At 37.8% G+C, this 18,631-nt stretch overlaps 1 protein-coding gene across 3 annotated transcripts; it reads left to right on the plus strand.

Annotated features, from left to right (window-relative positions):
• Positions 1-81: 81 nt before the first annotated feature.
• Positions 82-17,235, plus strand: LOC148079277 (PH and SEC7 domain-containing protein 2). Of its 3 annotated transcripts, XM_087790768.1 has the most exons (18): positions 82-249; positions 2,067-2,148; positions 2,250-2,351; positions 5,287-5,768; positions 7,669-7,750; positions 7,827-8,040; positions 8,815-9,387; positions 11,181-11,261; positions 11,322-11,434; positions 13,433-13,491; positions 13,552-13,641; positions 13,721-13,764; positions 13,839-14,011; positions 14,136-14,206; positions 14,475-14,623; positions 14,704-14,848; positions 14,960-15,106; positions 16,082-17,235. In XM_087790768.1, the coding sequence occupies exons 4-18, from the start codon at positions 5,361-5,363 to the stop codon at positions 16,361-16,363; spliced, it is 2,631 nt and encodes an 876-aa protein (XP_087646894.1). In that variant the 5' UTR covers positions 82-249; positions 2,067-2,148; positions 2,250-2,351; positions 5,287-5,360; the 3' UTR covers positions 16,364-17,235. The 3 variants fall into 3 exon arrangements, with proteins under 3 accessions (XP_087646894.1, XP_087646895.1, XP_087646896.1); XM_087790769.1 differs by lacking the exons at positions 82-249; positions 2,067-2,148 and having other exon boundaries at positions 2,167-2,351; XM_087790770.1 differs by lacking the exons at positions 82-249; positions 2,067-2,148; positions 2,250-2,351 and adding an exon at positions 4,626-4,745.
• The last annotated feature ends 1,396 nt before the right edge of the window (positions 17,236-18,631 follow it).

Raw genomic sequence — 18,631 nt, forward strand, 5'->3', positions numbered from 1 at the left:
CTGGCTTTTTTCCCGTGACTGAAGGTGGCCGGTGGCGCCCCCTGCCGGCCGGGAGTGTGAACACACACATTCACACACACTGGACGCGACACTCTTGTCCGGAGATGTCGATCAGCATCAACGGTGATGATTTTTTAAAGCGAAAAACAAAATAAAAATGGGAATTTTAAAGCGATTGTGAGCAGTTTTCTGTTGACGGAACAGGAACGCGGAGAGGCGGGAGAAGAGCGTGAAGCTGCGAGGATGGAGGTAATGTTGTGTACCATGATGCTAATGATGCTAATGCACTCACTTTTATCTTCAAATATGTTTGTTTCCTTCAAACATAACGTGACTGTTTTTATTTGTTTTAACCTTAAACACGACTCGACGTTTCCCGTAACGTGGTGTAAAAATTCCAAACATTCCAAAGCAAGAAAAAGCTCTCTTTTTTTTAAAGTTTGAATTAAAAATAAGCTTAAATTATTTACTTTTACGTCTCGCAAACAACATATTCTGTTGTTTCAAATATAAGTGTAATTCAATTTATGTCTAAACCTTTAGTGTTTCTTAACAATGCATTTACAGTTGCTCTTTCAAGTGCGTCAGAAAACGCACGTTATATATATTTTTTCAAATGGTTTCCTCAGATCTTTGATAAAGTCTTAAAATACATTAAAATCCATGAATCCAAACCTAAGGCCATGATCGGCATTAAAATGTATTAAATAAAAATTTACATAAAAATAAACACTTAACCAGTAATGTTATGTTAGTTTAAAATCTCAAGATATCGAGTAACGTTTATTTTTTACATGTATATTTATTATTTGAATATTTACAGATTTATAATTTATAATTTAATTTATTATAAATATATTTATTTATAATCATAATGTTTTTTTAATTTATTTATTGTCGAGTTGGTCTTAAATTTCAAATGGTATTGAAATCTTGAACTTAACCTGTCTTAAGCTTTAAGATCCTTGTTTTAAGCAGTGTATTTACTCCACAACTGCAGGCTGCAGTGGTCAGTACCTTTTGAAAATCGATGCTCCGTCTGGTTCTAGTCATTCTTAGAGTTCTATCTGGACAATTTACATGTTATTCTTCATATTTATACATATATGTGACTGCAACTTTTTTAAACAAGCTGTAGAGACGTAAAGAATCACTGAAATAAGGTGTGAAAAGGTGTTATTTTTGTCCAAATATATTTAACTTAAAACACTCTAAGATCATGTAGATCATTACTATTAAAAGAAAAAATGTCTATTTACACCTTTCAGGATAAAAAAAGAAAATAATCTCTGAAAAATTCAGTTAATATTATGAAAAACAAAGAATGAAAATGCACAATATTGAAATATATATTATTTTATTAAGTAATAGTAATTTGTTAAGATCTTTGTAGACTAGGGTCACAAAGCGCTTTAAAAATCAAAAACAATACACAGTTAAAATAAATACTCAGATCAAGACACATAAGACAAACACAGGAGTCTCAGGAAATCAGGGAAAAACACAAATAAAAGTGTCTTAAGATGTTTCTTGAAGGAGTCAGTAGATCATCAAACACAGAGATCGTTCCAAAGCTTAGGAGCAACAGTCTGGAAGCGTGTTCAGGAACCATCAGTAGATTCTGATCCACAGACCTCAGAGCCCGAGCTGGGGTGTAAGTCTGGATCAGGATCTACTGTTGGAAGCTCTGACCATGAATAGATCTGAAAGTAAGAACCAGAATTTAAAAATTGATCCTGAGAGAAACTGGCAGCCAGTGAAGAGTTTTGAGGATCGGAGAAATGTGAGTTCTTCTACTAGAGCAGGTCAGAATTCTTGCTGCAGAATTTTGTATGAACTGCAGGCGAGACAGATCCTTCTTGTTTAGATAATAATAATGTATTTTAAGTTCAAGATCAAGATATGCAGCTTCTTAAATCAAACATGAGAAATACTATATAAAGAAATCATCTCAAACTGATGAACATAAGTCTTCTTTCTGACCATCTACAAAGTGTTTCCTCCTGTTCATAATGCATGTGTCGCCTGCTTCACTCTTTTCTGGTTTCACCACATCTTGGTTGCAGGAATGAGACACTCCCCTCACCAGACCTGTATGTGTGTGCCTGCATGCCTGCGAGTCCGGGGGCGGAGCCCAGGTCCTCTCAGGTAGCTCTCGGCCGTCCAGCGATCTTTACGCTCGTCTTCTCTTCCTACTTGTCACGACTCAGCTGCTTCTTCTTCTTCTTCTTCTTCTCCTCCTCGTCCAGACGGATCTTCTGAGAGGGAGAGACTGATGTTCCGATGATTATGGACCGGAAGCAAGAAGAAGAACCAGGTCCAGACTAGGACTTTGGTGAAAGAAAACGAACGTGAGTGATCTCTCAGCAACTCTTATGTTGTGTGTGTGTGTGTGTGTGTGTGTGTGTGTGTGTGTGTGTGTGTGTGTGTGTGTGTGTGTTAGTGTGTGTGTTAGTGTGTGTGTGTGTGTAGGGTGTGTGTCAGAGCTCTCACACGCTGCTCGATCATATGATGGTGTAAAGAGCCTGCAGGGAGGTAAGTCATGCCTCGTGGTTTAAACCCATGGTTCTCCGTGTGTCTTTTATTTATCGCTCCCTTCATTGACATCACTTCCTCGTGAGTTAAAGTCCCTTTCATTTTTCGACAAATGCAACTTCTCCTTTGGCGTCGACCATCGGAACCAGCTCATGATGTAAAGTTTGAAGTTCCCATTAGACCCGACTTCTTCTTCTGGTGTTTCCCTCTTATTAGTCACTTCTGGTCGGGAATATTAAAATGTCTAAATATATCCACGAACTCATGGACTCAGAACGTTGTCCAAACCTAACAGACACACTGAAAAACATCCAACTTAATCCGAATTCAAATAGAATTATTCTCTCAGTTGATGGTTTTGTTAAAAGTCTAAAGACACGGCAGTTTTTTCCGGGCCGGCACAGGAACCGAGAGAAGTGAACCCACACAGGAAATCGACACTTGTGGCGGATGCAAGTTTGCTAACATGATGAGAGTTGCTAGACGGAGCTGCACGTGCGTGTAAAGCAAACACAAGTGCAGAAGAAAGATGACGTGCACACACTCGTGAAGACGCAACACTGTTTACTTTTAGGCAGCAAAAGACCAAATAGTATCTGTTGGTTGATTTTGTGTTAGTCTAACTCAAAGTGTGGCCATGGGGGTTATTTAGTTGAATACTTATTTTATTATACAATTAAATTTAGTATTTAGATTTAGTATTTCCTGTGAATAGATAGTTAGATAGATAGAACTTTATATTAATCATATAATAATATTCCTCGATATTCGTTTTAAAACCTATTTTTGAAATGATTTGTGGTGATCTTAATAATATTTTGCCCATTATTCTTCATGTTTTGTTTAATGATTATTTAAATCAAATGTTTATGAAAAAAAAAATACGTTTAAGCAGCTGAATGTATATGATTTCAGTGACGTCATAGCATTTTTAAAAATGATTGACAACATTATCATAATAAGGCCTTTTTTATTTCTTCTTAATTCGGACTTCCTATTCTTATCAAAAATCAGTTAAATTAATATTTGTTAATTAATTTTAAATAAAAAAATAATCATTCATGTTATTCACACTTCATTGAAATATAAACCATAATAACTATGATAAATATAAAATGTGATTTGGCAATATTATGTGTATGGATATTTTCTAACACCCCAATGATCAGTGGTGTTGAGCTATTATAAGCAGAAACCTTGACAGCACCAGACATGGGTTAAACAAAAAGGGAAATTGAAGGAAAGAAAAACACTAATCTGATCTTTCTCAATAAGAAGTCCCTTGGCTACATAAGAAAAGTTTGACCAAGAGGCTCATGGGATATTCCCCATATCTTATTCGGAATCTTGAGCCTCTCACTATACAAGGTTGTGTAACATAACAGGAATATTTTTCCTCATTTTGATGAAAAGAAAATGTTATTTTTTTATCTCTCCAAACCTCAAAATCTCAGGCTGACCTTGACATTCAAGAAGGTTTGTCACTCCTGTGCGCTAACACCACACCTGGCCCAGGTCTGTCTTTGCAAGGACGAGCGTTCTTCGGCCGGCGCCGAGCGAGGACGGAGAGAATCGATGCAGGCATCGTGTGTCAACCTGGAGACAAGTTGTAATTTAATTCTTTCTGTTGAGAACAGAGCTCGTGCAGAAACGCAATCTGAGGATTTCAGTGATGGATGAGTGGCTTCAAAGCTAAATCTCAATGTGGTCTGAAGGTTCTATATTTGTGTGTCGTGTTGTAAGTGAACGCTGATTCATCATGCAGGGGCGAGGCTTCACTGGTTCCTTCATATCTCCAGCTTCAAAAAAAATTATCCTATCCTTTAGTTTTGTATAAATAAAGTTTAATTTGAAATGTTTTTTTAAACTTAATCTCTTCTGGAATTGTTAGCGTTTGCCCCTGGATTGATATCAAGGATCTCAGAATCTTCTCCTCGGGGCAGGGTCACGGTGTAGCTCGATGATAAACACAGACAGCAGACAGTTTAACTGCTCGACAGAAACGACTCCACCTCCTTTAAAAAAAAAAAAAGAATCCGAACCGACATCCTCTCTCTGACGTGCTTCGTCTCTCTGTGGTCAACACCTTCTCACTGCAACACAAACTCTCACAAGTTGACGGGTGAGTGTTGAGAAGATTCTTAGTCTTTGTTAAAGTTGATCCTGAAAGAAACTGGCAGCCAGTGAAGACATTTAAGGATCGGAGAAATGTGAGTTCTTCTACTAGAGCGGCTCAGAATTCTCGCTGCAGAATTTTGAGTGAACTGCAGGCGAGACACATCCTTCTTGTTAAGATAATAATAATGTATTTTAAGATCAAGATGTGCAGCTTCTTAAATCAGGCTTTTCCTTGATTCTCTGAGACTCCTGTGTTTTCTCTGTGTGTTATCTTGACCTTTAAAGTATATATTTTATTGAGTATTATTTTGATCGTTTAAGTGCTTTGTGACCCTGGTCTGGAAAAGCGCTATATAAATATAAATTACTTACTTACTTACTTACTTTAAAAAACAAGGCTTTGGTTCTAAAAATAAAAGATGACTCTTGTTAAATGTGCAATTTGATACTTAAACAAATGCATTTCCTTGTTCCAGTCTTTTTGTCTGATATTTTCAATAATCATCTTCTTTGTCTCTTGTTGTGAGGGTTTACTTTTCTTAATCACCGTCCCTCGTCTCACTTATGCTCTTGTCTCTTCTGTTTTTTTATGTCTGGGCCACAAACGTAACGGTCTACATTTTCCTTCTCCAGGTTCAGCATGGATGTGATGTTCTCCAGGCAGAAGAAGATGATCTTCCATGCAGCTCTAGAAGCCTGACTCACTCATGGAGGAGGAGAGATCTTTCTCGACCGCTTTTCCCGATTCTCCGCGACAAAACGGGGATCACGACGACGTGAGCTTCGAGACGCCGTTCGACCCAGAACTGACGACGGACAAATCCAACGGAGAAGGACCCGGACATGAAGCCGATCGGTGGGAGGAGGCGCCTTGGTCGACGCGACCTCTGACCGGCAGCGCGGCGTCGCTGTCCTTCGCCACGGTGCAGTGGAATCTGCCCGACGCCGGCGCAGATTCAGAGGCTGACGGCATCTTGTCTCACGAGATCCTCGCCGGCCACGTGCCGCTGCAGCGACCTCAAAACCTGCTTTCTCAGCTTCACTCGCAGCCCACGACAGAAGGAGATGGAGTCGATTTTTGGACGTCGACTGAAATGAACGGCGACCACATCAAGGTGAGTCGAGTTTAAACCTTTAAACGTATATATTTATTGAGAGATTTATGTAGGATTGGAAGGTTCAATCCCAGCTCCAGACAAGCTTGTGTCGTTGTTTCCCTGAGCAAGACACTTTACCCTGATTGCTCCTGATGGTAGACTTGGCGCAGGTGTGCAGCCTACTCCCATCAGTATGTGTGAATGGCTGTAAAAAGCACTACCGAATTTCCCCTCGCGGGACAAATAAGGGATTCTAAAAAAAAAAAGAAAATGTGTGATTGTAATTTGCAGTGATAGTTTCAAGATGAATATCAAAACATAAAGATAAACAAAAAGTATTTTTTTAAAAAAGGAAACGATAAATAATGTTTATTTCAAATTAGAAAATGAAGATATTCAGGTATTGAGAAGTGTTTAACAAAGGTTTGAGTGAAAATATTTCTTGAAAATTTGATTATTTTTGTGTTGTAACATAAGATATATTTATTTTCAATGTAACTGGAATTATGTGTGGGGGATTTTGAGTATTAATAATACATAAACTAAACTGAAAAAGTACCAGATTCATTTAAAAAACTTTTTCTATAATCCAGTAAGTGTGACCATCAGTCATTAATAATATATTATATTTTACTTTTTCCTAAAAATATACAAAAGGAAAACTTGTACTATTTAAAGTAGGAAGATACCTAACATGGATTTAGCGACCATTAGTTTTATTTTTATTTTTTTTATTAAGACGTATAACCATTTCTACTCACTTTTCACGTTTATTAATTGGAGGACGGTCCCTTGAATCGTCGCCAGTCTTCATTGGTTCATTTGCATGTTTCTGTATTTGTTCTGTTTTTCTCATTCAACACTCGCTAACACAGGAAGTGACTCATTCAATCTCGTGCCAACTTAAGACGAGAGTCGTGTTTAAATGCAAAATATTGCCAAAAAAGGAAGTTGCTATTACTGAATAAATTAAACTAGTATTTGGTAAAAGATCAAATGTCTTTATGTAACATGACAATTGGTTTATCACCACAGATATTACTATTTTTATTACTAATTTATTATTAATAGATTGATTTTCTTTCTGTAAATTGGGACTTAATCTTTCAACCATTAATTAAGAAGCTGCTTTAGAAGTCTTTTGCTGACATTCCTGCCATTGTTTTTTCACTGAAATGGGTTTGTGGGGCTGAAAGGCAAATAAATAATACATGTATGATGACATAAGAGTCTCAAGAGAGTTCATCTGATCTGGTAAATAAATGTCTGGTTCACGGTTGACCTCCAAAACCAGTCGGACATTAATAAAAAAAAAATAAAGTTACAATAGAAAAAACTAATTACAGAACAAAAGGTTTGACTAATTTTGATGTTGTGTTTTGTCATGTTTGGGCTTCCGTACCGATGACTTCTGTCTCAGGAGCTTCTCCTTTCTCTCATTTAATAAACCCCATCAGGTACTGACCACTGCAGGCACCACATAAGTCAGTAATCTGCTCATTTCTTTAGCTTAAACGTTATTTATACGGGGTCTTAAATCACAGCTTGTGAAATAAGACCATGTGTTTGCACAGCTGCGTGGGTTTATTAAATGTTTTGAAACAACCCCGGGGAAGATATTTGCCGATGATGTGGTTGTTTACTGCTGTATACACACATCTATTTCTAGATGTAAACTTGCTGTTTCTTAAATAAAACTTTCCTTTTTTTTTCTTGTTCAAAACATCATAAAAGCCGGAGCACGAGTACAACTCTCACTCACCACTGTGGTGATAAATATGTCTCATTATTCTCATGTTTCCTGAGGTGTTCCTCTCTGAAGGGCTGGTTTCATGATATCAGACCAGCATCTTCCCACCGGAGCGGTCACAAGCTTACTCGCGTAACACAAGTTCACCATCGATGTTGCAATTTTCAGACATGTGATGCAGCGGAAGAGGAAGAGCAGCAGAAAAGGGAAGGTTTGCTTCACGAGTCGACGGACGACGACGACGACGACGGTATTGATCCGAGCGAAACCTTCTGTGTCGTGTTTTGAAGTTTTGTTTCTCACTCTCGTCTACAACGATGCTTCAGGAGTCTGGCCGAAGAACACGTGGGAGAGGAGGGGTCGCCTGAGTGACGTGGAGACGGTGCTTCTGGCTGACATTCTCGAAGAGGCAGATGTTGAAGAGGAAGCAGATGTTCCACCCAAGAGAAGGAGTGACGCGGAGAAGGAGTTGATTTCAGTTAATGGTGTCCACACGTGTGGAGAAAGTGAGGACGAAGAAGGAGGCATTCTGAACACTTGGTGAGTTTCGATCACATTTAAACGCTTTCATTGTTATGTACCAGCTTTAATATAATATTATATTAGTTTATCTATTTATTAATTATGTAGCCATACCATAAAAAAGGTGTTTACAATACTGGAAATGTTATGATTCTTTAGTTCAGTTCCGGTTTTTTAAGAAACAGAAAAGAAAATAATTAACTTTTTGACTGGAAAAAAGCTCAAGCAGAAGCTAAGTTTATTAATGCCCGTTTACTATACAACTTTAGCTACAACATATAATTTATAAATACATATACAAGCACATAAATACAGAATCAGAATATTTATTGCCAGTGTTGTAAACACACCATAGGATTTTTTGCTGTCAGTACAGAATAAAATAATAAAATAAAATAACTAACACAATAAACAATAGATAAACAGAACCAAGCACTAACTTACATGTTTTCTCTTATTTATTTTTCAATATAAATAAACATACCGGCCATCTTTATTTTGGACATAACAAAAGAACCATTTGAGGCCCTTTAAATGAAATCTTCCTCTTTTAACTTCTTTTTTAACATTAGATAATAAACATTTACGTTCACCTCTCAACTCATATCTTCTCTCAAACTAAAAAAAACGATTCACTTTGGTAGTATTTAACTTTTGCTTTAATAAAACAAGTCTCTTCGAAATATGATCATTTCAAAACAATCATAATATATCAGATTTTTTTGTAATGCAAATAATATTGTTGTTGTTTTTGTAAAACTGTAGAGTTTAATTAATTTAAAATCTTCCCAGGAAATCACCACAACAAGAAGACACGAGCGAAGCTCCGGCTGTAATTGTCGGCCAGTCCGGGTCAGAGGAAGGTTCACAGACTCTCGCTCAGTGTGAAATACCGGGAAACCCGACCGTCGGAGTTCAGGGCGATTCTTCTCTGGACACTTATCTCAACATGACAGGAAACCTTGGCGACCAGAAGACGGCAAAAGACGTCAGCAACAGGTCGACCGGCGCGTCGATAAAACCCGACTACCTGGAGTTGGAGGACGTTCACGCAGGAGATAAAAGTGCTGAGTCGGCTCAGGTGGGACCGAAGCAGCCCCTGGAGCAGCTACGAAAGAAGACGCATGAGTCAGGAGCGTCGAAACATCTGTCTTCTGAGAGTGAGGTCACGCAGATGGACGCTTCAAAGCAGGTGGACCCCGTGGCTGACTCAGCGCAGACGAACGGAGGGACCGTCAAACGCACGGACGTCCCTCACATGAACGGACACGAGGGGGGCCGAGAGTCGGCCCGAGGTCTCGCCGAGCGGCTCTTCAAGCTGGACGGCGTCCGGCGGGTGGATGTGGTGAAGCACATGGACAAAGAGTAAGGATCGATTTACAGATCATTTTACTGTCTAATGTGAGTAGAGAGCCATATGGGTCAGTGTGGAGGTCGTCTGTTGGTATATTTCAGGACAAGAGAAGACCTTGTTTGACCTTCTTATCAGGTCACATTACATACTGGAACTCATTGACACGGATTTATCTCTGCATACGGAGATCAAGGCCTTTCAGCAACTTATGACTAGAGCAGGACCGTCAATCTTTAATCACACAAGGGGAAAAATCTTTATCTAAGAGATGTATATATTTACCAAACTGTCTTCAACAGAAAGTATGAGTTTGATTGCAACAATATCTTTTTTTTCATTCCCTGTGGCTCAGTTCATCCTCATTATTTTATCAAACGCTTTTTCAACGTTAAATTTAATATTACTGGACTTCTGTGTTGTTGAAATACACAATGTCTCTTCCTTATTTTATCTCAAACACTGGCATCTTTATGAGTCACCACATCAACATGAACATTAATCTACTTTGATTTTATCCAGCCGTACGACGGGCCCCATGAAATGACTCCACAGGCCAGATTTGGCCCCCAGACCTGAAGTTTGTCTTGTGTAAACTATGGTTAATGACACAGAAAATGTTCACGACATTAACAGAACTTAACATCAGATAAAACAAACACACATTTTGGTCATGCAAACCATCTCACACACACAATTTCCTTCGAGAAACATCTTAAGACACTTTTATTCGTGCAGGCGTTTCCTTGATTCTCTGAGACTCCTGTTTTGTTCTCTGGGTTATTTTGATCTTTTTAAGTATATATTTTATTGAGTATTGTTTTTATTTTTTAAGCGCTTTGTGACCCTGGTCTAGAAAAAGTGCTCTACAAAAATTAGCCCCAAAACAACATTGACTTAATACATGTTTGTCACTTTCATTTGACCATCAAAATTGTTGAAACACTTTTTTTGGGCAACCTTTTTAAAAGTTCAGGAATTGGATAAAACCTCAGATCAAACTGTTTCCTACATGTAATCTTTGGTTTTATCAAATATCTTGAAAAACCACCAAGACGTGTTGTAATCTGTCCAAAGTCACTGATCTGAAGGTCATAGATGGAATCGAAGAAACTAAATAATGATGACGTCAGTTGACTATGAAAGACCTGAAATACAGCGACCAGAAGAAAGTATCAGTTGCATTAATTCATCTTTTTATTTGATTGACTTAATGGATTTGTTGTCGGGAGAAAACCTGCCACACTTGTTTCGTATCCCTCGCTCAGAGCTACATGGAAATTAGTTATAAGATTTTTGACAACATGAACGACTTAAATGACGTCTCTGATTAAAAAACAAACATTGAAGAAGACAGAAAATTAAGCTACAACAACCATTTTAGAAGAAATATATATATATATATATTTAAAAATGAGATGCTTATTTAAAATGGAAAAATATGCTCTCGACCAGCTAAGAGTTGAGTTACGATCATGTGGGTTAAATCCAATCACACAGCCGTCTTAGTCACTGGCCAAACAAATGTTTATTAACCAAACAGGAAACACAAGTCTGATATTAAGATTGCGTTTTAATTGTTTGAGGCTCCAGTCATAATAATTTACTGAGTCACTAAACAAATGTATTTTCTTCAACATCAGTTTCACTCGTATAGTTTACTTCCATCGTGTCTGTCGCTTATTTTGTCTTGAACACGAGCATCTTCACGATAACAACGATAGTAAATGTGAAGGCATTTTTCAAAGTTTGTTTAATGAAATATATATTTTGTAACAACTTGTAACGACACCTTTCTTTCCCTCAGCAACGACTACAGCCGAGCTGTGGGCGAGGAATACTTGGGATTCTTCGACTTTGCGGGAGAGACTCTGGATCAGGCCCTCAGGTGAGTTGGAGGAGGAGGAGTTTATACTGTCAGACGTCTGACTCAACCTTCTGCCGTCAGGTCCTTCCTGCAGGTGATCGTACTGATCGGAGAGACTCAGGAGAGAGAGCGGGTGCTGCAGCATTTCTCCGGACGCTTCCATCAGTGCAACCCGGACGCCTTCTCCTCTTCAGGTGAACTCTCCTTTTAAGTTCATATAAACTGAATAAAACAAAGTTTTCACACAAACCTTCCTGATGTTTCAAACATCTGGCCTTGAGGAATTATCTGGTTTAAAATCTGCTCCGGCTGGATTCCTCTCTAACAACCCTGGTTTAATAAGTGAAATTATAAAAACATTCTTCATTGACAAACTTTATTTGACCTACTTAACTTTTACTTTGAACTTTACTTCTACTCTACTGTATGTGCCTGTTATTGCTGGAGATTTGCACTTTAATCTAGAACTCAAGGCATTAAAGTAGATTCATGTCAGTGTTGATGTCATGACTTGTAAAGTAAGTAAGTTATCTTTATTTATATAAAAAGATCACGATAACTGAAAGTAAAACACCGTTTGTGATGGTTCGATGAAGCTTCATGAAGCAGTGTCAATATCTTCAGAGTACACTAGATGGTGTCAGTGCACTATTTTAATGAATAGTGTAATCCAATGAAACATCATCTTTAAACTGATGGCGCCACCTAAGCTTTGGAACGATCTTCCTCTCTCTTTGCGCTTGATGGAGTCTACTGACTCCTTTAAGAAACATCTTAAGACGTTTCTATTTGTTCAGGCTTTTCCTTGAATTTCTCGAACTCCTGTGTTGTTCTCAGTATTATCTTGATCTTTAAAGTATATATTCTATTGAGTATTGTTTTGATTGTTTAAGCGCTTTGTGACCCTGGTCTCGAAAAGCGCTATATAAATAAATATTACTTACTTACCTACTGACCTCTGAACAACATGACACTGCTTCATGAAGCTTCATCAATACATCACTACTGTAAAGATGTTAAAGATAAGATAAGGAACATAGATTATGGATGACAACAATTACAGAGGGACTTCCAACAAGAGTAAAACTAACAACAAAGGAAATCATTTTGTGTTGTCAAAGAGTTTGAACAATAAGAAATTTAAGGAAGTCCACACTTCCTGTTACAGAATGTTTGGTACATATGCATTTGGTGTCACTATTTTAAATTCTTCTATTTCGTAGAACATTAAATCATTTAATATTTAATTTATTATTTTCAACCCTTCTTCCTCTGCTATTGTATACATACACATTATAGAATTGTCCTTTTATTTTGCTGTTGAGTTATTTAAAAAAAAAGTGACATAAGTAAGTGATTTTGTCCTTTTTTCCCCTTATGTAGGTTTAATGTTATTGATTTACCATCAATTATTGGCAAAAAAGTGAACCGTCATGAAGCAGTAAATTGAAAAGATCAAACTTCCTCTCCAGACCTTTTATTATTCGGTTTTCCTGACAACTGGTCATCTACAGGTTGTCTAGCAGGGGACATGACTTAAAACTGTTCTGGAACCAAATCTTACATTAGATTAGATTAAATTCAAGATCTTCTTCAGGAAAGCTAAAACTAATATTGCTTTTCAGCGAGACTAAGGCTGATCGCCCAACGGCCCTTCATACTAGAATAAAGTCCCTTTTCGGTCTCACATTCTCACTCAATAAACCAAGCTCTTTTTGTTCCACTCCCTCTCAGTAAACTCAGCACTGTCTTGACTTTCTCACATGTTTCAAATGTTGAATCTTCCTCTCCAAGATGCAGTAAGTCCTTCATCATGACCATGTTTTCAACTTATTACTTTATAAAGTTCTCCCCCGTCTGAAATCTGGGCGAACGAGAGGTTACAAGAGCCGAGTCCATTATGACGTAATAATGGCTTCACTCCTCCTCCAGCCAGCTTTAATCTCGCCCGGCTTTGTTTATAAAACAAGTCCCTTGGAGGTAGAGGAAAACAAAGTGTTTTCAGTGGGCAGGGCTTAAGATCATTTTCTAATGTCAATATTTTAATGAAAAGTGAGTTTTGTACAAACAGACACAGATGATACAATAGAGTCCAACATCTGTTTAGTTGAACTTGAACGAGTCTCTTTCTCCGCACGAATCCCAACTGTGTTGATGCAGCCAGACGTGTGTTTACCTCTGTGTGTCCTCAGGCGCTGTTCTGGCTCTGACGTGTGCCCTGATGCTGCTGAACACGGACTTGCACGGGCAGGTGAGCCTCGCACACATCCATCATGAAACTGTTACACCCCGTTGACTTGTGGCTCAACAGAACGTGGGGAAATCCATGTCCTCGTCTCAGTTCGTGTCCAACCTGGACGGGATGAACAATGGAGAGAACTTCAGCAAAGATATGTTGAAGGTAGTTGTTTTTTTAACTTAATAACGTTTTAATTTACTGCGAAAATAACCTTAAATGATTCAACTTCGACCTGTTCCAGAGTCTTTACAACGCCATCAAGGGTTCGCCGCTGAAGTGGGCTGTGTAAGTTCACGTCCCTCACGCCTCCTTCATCTTCTCCTCCACGTCTGATCGTACAGTCGTTGTTTTTTTTCCAGCGATGACGATGAGCTGAAGAGCTCAGTGCTGGGCGAGCAAGAAGCAGGCGAGGATGCGACGCTCCGCTCCAAAAGCAACCCCTTCCAGGACCTTCCACACGACAAAACGGCGCCGGAGGTCAAACAGGGGTTCCTGCTGAGGAAGATCCACGCCGACATTGATGGGAAACGCAGTGAGTGAGACGCTCCGGTCGACGATAGTTCATTCAATGGCGTTTTCATCCACTTCCTGTTGGGTTTTTTTTCTCTTCAAATTCCTGCGGTTTATTCATGGAGTTTATGGTGTTTATGTTTCAGCACCGTGGGGGAAGAGAAGCTGGAGGACCTTCTATGGAGTGTTGAAGGGGATGGTGCTTTATTTGAAAAAGGTTGGTAGCACTGTCACAAGCGTCTTTACTATTAAAACCTCGTTTGTAGTTTTATTTTATCACCTCTGCCAAGGAGATTATGTCACATTCTCTGCTATGAAAATAACCAAATGTTTTCAGTGAAACGATCAGGGGATGTTGATAAAGTCTTGAATAATGAAAGTTGTTTTCTGTTTTTTAAACATATCCCAAATTATCTCCTTGGCAGAGTTATGCACCTTCTCAGTGCTTTTTTTAATTTCCCTATCATTTGTTTCTCTCTCCTCAGGACGACTACAAGCCGGAGCAGCAGCAGGTGAACGAGGAGGCGGTGAGCGTCCATCACTCTCTGGCGGAGCAGGCGGTCGACTACACCAAGAAACCTCACGTGTTCCGCCTGCAGACGGCCGACTGGAGGGTCTTCCTCTTCCAGGCCTCGTGAGTTGTTTGTTCGTCTCCTCGAGGATCTTGTTGTCGTGGGCGTTTGAGCAAACACAGTTTTTCTTTCTTTTCTTTAGATCCAAGATGGAGATGAACTCCTGGATTAGCCGGATAAATCTGGTTTCGGCGCTTCGCTCCTCGCCTCCCTTCCCCGCAGCCGTCGGGTCACAGAGGAGGTTCTGTCGGCCGATCCTGCCGGCGTCTCAGTGCGCCGACACTCTGGTACAAAACACTTTCTAAGACGATATCTGAATTTATTTAAAAAATGTTCTTTAAGAATGTACAATTTAATACACATTTATGAAGATTAAACCAGTGACTGTTTCTGTGCAGGATCGTCAGCTTCAGTCCGCAGCTGGAATGTTGCAGTCCTTCCAGGTCGACCTGTCGCACCTCCAGCAGCCGCCACCAGAGGGCAGAAGAGCTAAAGCGAAAGAGCTGGAGGAGAATAGAGTCAGAGCGCAGTACCTGCAGCATGAGGTAAGTGCGCCGCAAAAACGGAAATTTTATCGAGTAAAAAAAAAAAAAACAAGGGATATAAAAATATAGAAAATATTACAAAGGTATAGTTACAACTATGTCAATTGTTGGTAGTTTTCTTGCTTGTGAAATAGGCTTTAATCCAACAATTAATACAAGAAATTGCACTGAATGATTTTACTTTTTATTGTTTTATTTTGATAATTCTTAGTAAACATTCTTTATTTCTGGACTGGATGTTTCCTATTGTTTATTTCTCCTGTAAAGTAATGGTTATTTGTAAAGATCTCTCTAGACCAGGGTCACAAAGCGCTTTAACAGTCATAAACAATACATAGTTGAAATATATACTTTAAAAGATCAAGACACATAAAACAAACACAGGAGTCCCAGAAAATCAGGGAAAAGCACAAATAAGAGTAATGGGCAGATTATTATGCGAACATGCTGCTCGATATAAGTGTTTATACACGAGCGTTAATCTCTCAGGAGGAAGTTAAAAAGAGAATGATTTCCTTTTTTTTAAATGTGTTTTTACACATTGAATAAATCTATTTTTCATAAGTTAAATCACAATCATATTAAATGGGTCTAGTTAAGATAAGATTTTAGATTCAGTGACCAATATTAATATTATTATTTTTACTTTAGTCCATAATTCATATTCAAATAAACATATACAAAGGCGTACAATACAATAAAATAACTATTTTATTTTAGCCTTAAGGCTCCATCTGTCCATTTTACTTATTTTTTTAATTGTTTTTTTGTTCATCATCTATACTTTTAAATATTTTATATTTTAATAAAAATGTATTTTTTAAAATGTATCTTTCTTCTTGGTGGCCCCGTTAACATTATTTAATAGACACCCGTTGATGTAGAAGCTCGCATAGTTTGTGCCTCACTGTTCACTGACGAACAATCGGACGAACAGCTGGAGCGTGGACTTCATCTCTGACTCTTCATTGGCAGATGTGTCGGTACCAGAACTACATCTACGTGCTGGAGTCCTGGAAGAAGGTGAAGGAGACGGAGGACGGCACGATAACATCCGAGGATCTGGATCTGTTCGAGAAGGTCGTCTCCGTGGACCTGGGGAGCGAAGAGGGCGAGGGAGGACTGAAGAAGTCTCACTCCAGTCCGTCTCTGGAGCTGGAGATGGTGCCTCCCAGCGTCATCAGCGTCAGACGCAACATATCGGAGAGGAGGACGTACCGCAGGCCCATGGTTTCCCGCTGGAATAAAGAAGCATGAGCTCTGGCGAAAGAAACGCATCTGATTAGCTTCCTCCTTTTACTTCTAGTGCACTTTTCCCGAACCAAACCTCAGGAAATTCCAAACTTTCTCTGGACCAAGCAGTCCTTTTTTTTTATTGTGTTGTAATTTATACCTTTTTTTTGTATTTGTTTCAGTCAATTTGAGATTATGTTTTTTATGTCTGTTTTTTTGGCCGAAAGTGCTGTAAAATGTTCAACCACTAGAGGTCGTAGTAGCAGCGGACTTGTTAATGAAGGCAACAGTAACGTTGAGACCATGTTAGCGGTTTTAGGTCCTGATTTTAGAAAAAAAAGAAGGTCATTATGTTGTGGCTAAACGTTTTAGTCAGAGGTCATTAGCACTTTTGTTTGTTTTATTGTTGTATGATGCTGTTAAAGATGTTTTTTGTTTACTTGAAAAATCTCCCATTTCTCCTGAAAGAGCCTGTAAATAATAATAAATGTCTTAATTCACAGGTAATATGCAACAAACTGACATCTTGAGGTCCCATGTTACAATATCTCGTGTTTAAATTTGTTCATCCATGAAGGATTTCTGCGTGTTAAAAAGATGCCTTCACACTGTTGGGGTTACATAAAGCCATATTAGGGTTAGACGTTAGAACCGTGTCAAGAATTGTTAGCATTTTTCCTCAGGTAAACTCAAAATGCTGTTTTTACATAATGTCATGTCATGAGTTCTTGTTTTTTTCCTGGCATCTCTACCATCAGCTCATTGAGGTTGAGAGACTCGTGATGTGAAGACACGTCAAAACAATCATCCAAATCAAAAGTATCACCAAAATAAAACGCTTCAATCTGTAAAGATTTGAATCATCCTCCGACAATAAAACATCTCAAATCCTTAAACTAGTTGTTTCTCTTTTTCTATAAAAGTAATAAATCTTAATGATCCCATTTATTACTTTAATCCCTTCGGAAGAATGATCATGTATTTTATAAAACTGATATTTATAATGTGACTTAAAATTATTTTAAATACATTTTTACAGATTGTGAATACATTTACAGTCGAGTACATACCTTACCTTATACAGAATGTAATGACTATTTAAATGTGTTTATTGAAGTAGTGTGTTATTTTGTTGAAAAAAGATCTTCTCATGTGTTTTTAATCAAGTTTTACATTATATTTAATTACCTTTTAATTCAATAGCATCATTATACTTAGCTTGGTGATATTATTTCATTATTTTTCAAAAGGACTGTACTATTATTCTATATAATTTAAAATATAAATATTGTTTATGTATGAACACGCGATTTATTGATACTTTCTTTATTTTGTTTTTTATGTTTTTGTGTGTTTGTGTTTTTTAACGTTACTAGCGTTGGCGTTGATTTGAACAGTAGGTGTCGCTACATTCCAGTCCATACAGGTAAGACGTCGATCACCTGCTGCTGTTAACTACCTGGGTTGATTAACAGTGTTGGGTAAGTTAACTTAAACTAAAGTAAAGCATTACTATTATTTACCTTTTTGTTGTATTTTTTGCCGTAACGCAGGGTTTTAAGGTATTACAAGAAATACGGTAATATTGTGATATAGTAATCGGTAAACATGTGTTTCTGTCTTACGTTTCATTTTAAATAAAGTTTTTTTCAATACAAAGTCGTTTAGCTAGTTAAGCTAATGCGGAAAAAAAGCTGTGCAATTGTATACTTCCTGTATAGCCTGTCAATCTTCATATATTTGATCAAATATCTACAGAGAGAACGTTCTGTTGGAACTGACAACAAATTTACTGCATGTTCTACAGTTAAAGAAGTAACTTTCTTCAAGGGCTTCAAAGTATTGCGTCTGAAGAAGTGAGTAAAACCTTTAGCAACTTTGTTAGCTTCATGCTACATCTGTTGACGTATTAGTGATACTTTGATTTCATTTAAAGCAATTTACGTTGATTTTTGTATTTCTTGCAAATATAAAAATACTTTTGTATCTTATGAAGTATTTTTTGCTTGTTTATCTTCCCAATACACATTCACACCTTTCCTCTCCTTCAAGTCAGAATGAAGGTTTAAATTAATAATACTAATACTAATAGTTTGTAGGTCTATCGTTAACCTGTGTTTCATGACAAAAGTTACAATATGTCTTTCACAATATTAATGTGAAATGATTCAAGAATGCAGCCATTTTAATACTAAACAAATATGTTTATGGAAGTAATGCAAAATAAATATAAAATACATATAACTCCTAACAATTCAGAGGTAGTATTATTGTAATGTAACTAATTTCTTT

Source organism: Callionymus lyra, chromosome 5 (genome assembly GCF_982586985.1).
Source record: "Callionymus lyra chromosome 5, fCalLyr1.hap1.1, whole genome shotgun sequence".
In the NCBI taxonomy this organism is placed as follows: domain Eukaryota; kingdom Metazoa; phylum Chordata; class Actinopteri; order Syngnathiformes; family Callionymidae; genus Callionymus; species Callionymus lyra.

Excerpts from the sequence above, each read along its gene's own strand:
- LOC148079277 (XM_087790768.1), top strand. The coding sequence starts at position 5,361 with ATGGAGGAGGAGAGATCTTTCTCGACCGCTTTTCCCGATTCTCCGCGA. Across the intron at positions 14,624-14,703 it reads GTCTTCCTCTTCCAGGCCTC|ATCCAAGATGGAGATGAACT; the intron begins GTGAGTTGTTTG and ends TCTTTTCTTTAG. Across the intron at positions 14,849-14,959 it reads CTCAGTGCGCCGACACTCTG|GATCGTCAGCTTCAGTCCGC; the intron begins GTACAAAACACT and ends GTTTCTGTGCAG.